This window comes from Lates calcarifer, linkage group LG9 (assembly GCF_001640805.2).
Source record: "Lates calcarifer isolate ASB-BC8 linkage group LG9, TLL_Latcal_v3, whole genome shotgun sequence".
Classification (NCBI taxonomy): domain Eukaryota; kingdom Metazoa; phylum Chordata; class Actinopteri; family Centropomidae; genus Lates; species Lates calcarifer.
In genome coordinates this window covers 22,524,057-22,530,423 of record NC_066841.1, presented here as the reverse complement: position 1 = coordinate 22,530,423, position 6,367 = coordinate 22,524,057, and the positions used below count along the sequence as shown (strand labels likewise).

The following is a 6,367-nucleotide window of genomic DNA, read 5'->3' as shown; positions in this document are numbered from 1 at the left end:
AGGTTGACTCTAAGCCAACTGTAATGAAAATATGTTTGAGGAATTAGACAAGTGATTTGTTCAGTAGTCAGTGAGTTATGTGTTATTATAACACAGCCTTCATGATGTAATAAAATGAACAGAAGGCATTGGAGCATCCATGTATAGGTGTTCAACAATACCTGGATTTGTGCCATGGATCATGCAGCGTAACACTCCAAGCTTATCAACAGTGCTTTACATTGAAATCTCAAGGAGGATTTCTCTATAATGGTGATTTTAGAAGCACAACTGGAATGTTGTGTAGAAATCTGTGGTGTTTGGCGTTATGGTTTTGTTGTGAACCACTGTGGAATTCCAGCTTACTGTACTTCATGTATGTGTGCATGGCATAAAACTGCCCACTGGACTAATGGTGTGAGATGTTGCAGGGTTTAGAAACCCAGTAATGGCACTGAAAACAATTATTTTAAAAGGATGTAAAGCAGACTGTTTTGAAATAATGCTTACCAAGGTAAGGAATACAGGGCACCATCTTAAGAGAGCGGATGTACTCTCTCATTCGAGTGTAGTTCTCCTCCTTGGATGTCAGATAGTTTAACTTCTCAAATGTGGCCTTGTCTTTCCGACTGATCAACTACAACAGAAGAAAAGAAAAATCACATGTTTGAGCTCTCCTTTTCACTCATAGCCTTTTACCTGAGTTGAAAATTATGGCAAATTACAGTGTGCTTTGTGTTTCAAAACCCATAAATACCATGTTTAAAATTAAAGACTGCTGGAGCTAGGGAATTATTTACAATAGAATACGTCTCAGAGGTTTTCCCTCTTTATGTCTACAGAGGACTGCAGTAGCCAGCTAATTAGGCACTGTTCAGAGTGAGTTAGAGGGGGGTTGCAGTGTGTCATCCTGAGCGAGTCAGACAAAAAGACTGGTTTTATTTCTTGCCAATATCTGACCCACTACTTTTGCTCAGACACAAAGAAAGTGAACTGGATGTTTTTTAAGTGCTACTGGTTTCCATCAACTGTGCAAAACAAAAAGGTGCTTGTGGATCAATCAGACTTTTGTTCAGAAACAAACATGAAATTGGCATGAACCTGGTTTCAGTCTCTGCCCCACAGTCTTAAGTTGCAAAACAAATTTCCCAAAAAATAAAACCTTTTAAGAGGCCTTTAAAGACCCCTTTCAATGAAAATAAAGTCAAAGATACTGTATGGAGGAATTTTAAGTAATTTACATGTAGTAATTACTTTTTATTGCCAATGCGTGAGAACTGTGACATAAAAAAATTTGCCATTCCCAGACTTTCTCCATTGCCTATAACAACCTGTAAACCAATGTCGATGAGAAATGCCTTGCTGCAATAAAAGTCTCTACTGCACCGCTACTGCATCAGCAGTGTACTATCATTAACTTTGGAATGTAATCCACCACTGTTATGTAATGACTGGAACCCAGCACATGAAATACTTCAACATGAACTCCATACAAAAACAAAAAACAGCTGGACCGACACTGGCGGAAAACTAGGGTCAACATCAGCAGGACATTTGATTCATGGAGGGACCTTTGTTCAGCTTCGGGGACCAAAACTGACCGCAAGCTGGCTGTCTTCCTATTGGACAGGTGAGTTAACATTACTGAAATTTATTGTGATACTGTGGTTTTAGCTGGCAAACTCTTTCTAATGTTAGCTTGCCTGATAACATGGACAAATCAGTAGCAAACTAGTGTGTTGAATGAATAACTAATAACTGCTAATTCATCCAAACTCCTGGGGCTGATCTGGCTAAATTGAAAAGCTTGCCATTTGATAATTACTTCACTGGCTACTAAACCAATGCTATTCCAGGTTCTCTTAATTAGCTTCACAATGCTATCGGACAGTAATTGTGTATGCAAGTCTGGCAATCTGGCAGTGAACTCAAGACAACATTTCTCAAGATTTATGCAAATAAGATGCCTTGACTTAATGGCAATTAGTACATTCTACAACATGTAGATATTTAGTTACTGTGGAATATATTCATCAAATTAGATTCAGGTTGGTTGTCAAAATGGCCTGTGCACTTTATACATTACATGAGGATACTGCACTCCTCACATGTTCACATAATATGGAAAAAATATACACCTTTGATGATTTACTATAAGTTGTGGATGTGTTTTCTCTGAAGCTGTTTCCATTGTTTTTGCTGGTTAAAATGACAAAGGGTGGCAGATTAGCTGTAGCTAATTAACCTTAATGCCATAAAATCATTTGCTCAAAGCCCAAAATGAAACTCTTGACTATAGTCTGGTTAGTGTGATCTTTGCAAGCTAACGCCTGTTTTTGAAGATCATTTGAAGGAGAAAAAGCGCTGCCCTTTAACATCATTGTACGACAGCACTGTATAATCAAGAGTGGTTTGTGTGTTTTTGTAGTTCAACAAGACAAACAGTGTGGTGAGCAACCTGTGCTATTAACTTTGCATGGTTTCTTATTAATAGCAGTGTGACAGGTCAAATGGCTATTACCTTCCAAACAGCAGGAAAAACTACTTAATTCATCAGGAGATATAGTGTTTGCTCCCATCGATGCATTAAAATCTCCATTTGTCTGTCTTTCAAATTACTGTTGAGTTTGTTGATGAAAAATGTAATACGTTTTGTCAAAGTTCCATTTTTAAAGGTTGCTTTTTTAGTTTTAGTTGTTTTTGTTGTGAATAATAGGTTGTCAACTAATATGTTCTATTCTCATACTTTTCATTAACAAAATTAACACAGCGTCACATCAGTGTCAGACTGTTTGGAATGATTGGGCACCCTTTCACAAAAAGTGAAGGAGTCTTTATACTTTGAGGCTACTGTAAATAAATATGCCCTTTACCAAAAAGCAGACAAACCAACCAATGCCATTGAATCAGTCATGAATATACAGTGGTGGAAAGAAGTTTTTGGACACCCCATGCATTTGTGAAATATTGCATTAAGAATCACTCTTAGGTCTTCAAGTGCAATTTCTTTTAGTACAGTCACAGCCAAAATACTGAACAAATCCTAAAAAAGCCATTAAAAACTTGTGATCCACTAATGAAGGTCGTGCTTTTTATTAGAAGACATTTTTTGTTGCTGTGCTTTGTGTCTATATAAAGCCAACACATTTGAAAGTTCTTCAAAGACAAAAATGCCTAAAACAAGGAACCAAATGCAGGAAACACGCCTGAAGATAGATTCTCAGCCAGGAAGGGTACAGCTGCCACCAGATAGCCAGGAAGTGCAGATGCAGTCCTTCAGTGTTGGATACACTCTGTAGAAATACAGACGAACCAACAGATTGGAAGACAAACCAAGATCTGGGCGTCCAAGGGTTTCTTCAGCAAGAAATGACCACATCCTGATCCACATGTGCAGGGAGAACCTCCCAGTGACATCACAGGAGCTTCAGCAGCAGTGGTCAAACCAAACTGGTGTCCAGTGTTCCACCCGCACTGTACGTGGCCGACTTTTAGATCATGGCTTAAGGTCCTACAAGGCTGCCAAGAAGCCCCTGATCAATGAGAGACAGAGGTTAGCCCGGCGTCGTTGGGCCCAAGCACACAAGAACTGGACAGCCAGGAACTGGAAGAAGATCTGTGGTCAGATAAGTCCAGCTTCCAGCTTTATCCTCCTCCTGATAATGTGAGGGTCCGCAGAAGGCCAGGCCAAGCTTTATCTCCAGCATGTACAGTACCAACTGTCAAGCATGGTGGAGGCAGTATCATGGTTTGGGGAGGCATGAGTCATCTCACTGTCTGTGATGGCACATTGAACTCTGCCAAGTATTGTGCCATTCTCAAAACCCACATGCTCCCTCCTGCTCTTGCACTGTTCCTTTTTCAACAAGATAATGCCCCCTTGCCACACATCACGGGCCAGGAGAACTTGGCTGCAGGAGCTCTGTATCCAGGTCTTAGAGTGACCAGCTCAATCCCCGGACATGAGCCCCATTGAAAATCTGTGGTGGATTATCAAAAGGTCTGTTTCAAAGCGTAAACCAAAGAATTTAGAAGAATTAAAAGCAGTAATTCAAGAAGAATGGGACAAGATTACCCCTCAACAGTGTGAAAGGCTCGTGGGGAACATGCCAGCCAGGATTAGAGCTCTACTGCATGCTAATGGAAGGACTACTAAATATTAATTTGATGATGTGATGGTTTATTTATTTTTTGTTCAGTTTTGAACACATTCTCTGTATTTGTTGACTTTGATACTGACAATGTTGAGAACTGACATATTGAAACTGTCAAGAATTTAGTTTTGTTAGTTTTTCTTGCAAACAACAACAAAAAAATATCAGTTGTATTTGTTTGTGTCTGTCTAATGCAGCCCACCTTTTGAAACACCAAAAAGATTTTTCCCCAAATATTTCATGATAATATTTGAGACTGTGTAAAATTTTAAGGGTGTCTGAAAACTTTTTCCCAGCACTGTACATGTACAACCCTTAACAATGCATGAAGTCATTGCTACAAGAGGGTCAGTCAGTTCTGGTTCTGGTGCTGGTGCTGTCCACTGGCAATCAGATTTTCTGATTTTGGATTGCAACCACATTACTCTGGGGCAACTGCTTGACCTAAGTCAACTCATCTGTTTCTGCTCTTGCCTCCCTGCTTTTTTCTTTCAGAGGCTAGTAGTCTGTTATCTAATGACATTGTTACATGAATGTAGTCCTAGCTCCAAAAGGGCAATGCAAAGAGAAGACTGTCTTTTTAGTATTTTTTTTCCACTGTAGAAATTTTAAATGTGGTTCTTGAAGCAGTTTATGAATCTGATCTGGTCTTACCGCCCAGGTTTTGCTGAGTCTGAAGATGGGAGCACTCTGCAGAGCAGACACCACAGACACCAGAGAATGAAGGTTGTTCAACTCCAGCAGTTTCTGGGAACACACACACACACACACACACACACACATATTTCATAAACAAAATGGAAAGTACAGAATGTATATCTCAACAGACTACAATATATGTATATATGTATATATACATGTGTGTGTGTGTGTGTGTAGATATAGATATATATAGATAGATAGATATAATAGGTGATGCACCCTGTGGTTTAGGGATTAAGATGCCTTGGGCAGTATCACAGTATTTAAGTATACCACTGTATCGAGATGTCCTGAGGGTATGACTTTCAATACTCTCAAATACACATGCTACTTTTTCTATTAAACTGACAAAGAAACCATCCTTGTTTGGGAATATTTTGGCTTGAGATCCCATGATGCAGGTAAGTCGTTCAATGTGGATGAAGCTGTGGACACTATTTCTTACTAGAAAGTTGTGGTCAAAGCAGATAACACATCAAACCTTTGTTGCCCAGGGTGGTCTGCAAATATCTCTGTATCTGTATTTCTAGAAGAGCATCTGAACAAATACTCAGCACAGCGAGGAGCACAGTCTCCACACAACATTCTTACTAAAGCTGGACAAGGTAAATATGTTTGTCTGCTTTGCAAAAAACATGAACATGCTAGACCTGTAAGACTTAATCAAAGGCGATCCATTGCTTTTTGCCTGGTTTATACTTGTAGTGTTCAGCCTCTTTTATTTGTAAAGGTCCATTTTATCTATAGTCAATCTTGTTCAGGCAAAACTTACACAACACTTGAACTGAACACTATATTTTCTTGCCCACAGGAATGTCTCTACTCCTGTTTTTCTTTTATGGTTTCAGCACTTAATATTTGTTACTACTCACATCATTATTATTAAGAATTAAACATATCTTCAGGTATTTGAACTCACCTTTGCTATTTTAACAAAATGGCTCAGTATTTCTGCACGGATTTTCAGTGTCTGGGCAGTTAGGATTTCCCTCACCAGCCAAAAGCTCACCTGAAACATACAAGACGCAAGACATGAAAACACACAAACACACACAGTCTGGATGTAAATGTAATGGTCACTCCTCTGATTTAGTAATACACTTCAATGAAGTTAGGAACTACAAGTGGCAGATTTTGCAGAGTTTGATCTGAGGGCCCCATTGATAACTGCAGTAAACAGCATTATAAAATAATTTCTTATTCACATATTTCTCATTTTTATTATATATCATTTGCACATCAAAGTGTGTTTCCAGGTGTTGGGGGGTGCTACTGCGTAAGTGGGAAAAGTAGTATGAATAGTAGTATTCTCCAGACAGAAATGTGTGAAGTCTGACAAAAGTGATGTTACTTGAGTCAGAGAAGACAACAAGTTTAAAAATGAAAAAACATAGGGATGTGGGGAAGTTACCAGACCTCTGTAGTCCACTCCTCATCTCTGCTGCAGGATAGAGACTCCAGGATACAATACCTACCACTATCATAACACACCTGAATACCCAAACTGCTTGTCAACAGTAGAGTTGCATTGT

General features: G+C 39.1%; 1 protein-coding gene across 6 annotated transcripts in view; it reads right to left on the bottom strand.

The window, feature by feature from the left end:
• LOC108900739 (ras-specific guanine nucleotide-releasing factor RalGPS1) overlaps nucleotides 1-6,367 on the bottom strand; it is a 109,957-nt gene that overhangs the window by 86,099 nt on the left and 17,491 nt on the right. For all 6 annotated transcript variants that reach the window (XM_051072706.1, XM_051072702.1, XM_051072704.1 and 3 more), the window contains 3 exons: nucleotides 5,755-5,844; nucleotides 4,788-4,880; nucleotides 490-616 (listed from right to left, as the gene is read on the bottom strand). In XM_051072706.1, the coding sequence (XP_050928663.1) occupies nucleotides 490-616; nucleotides 4,788-4,880; nucleotides 5,755-5,844 (310 nt within the window). The remainder of the gene's footprint in view (nucleotides 1-489; nucleotides 617-4,787; nucleotides 4,881-5,754; nucleotides 5,845-6,367) is intronic.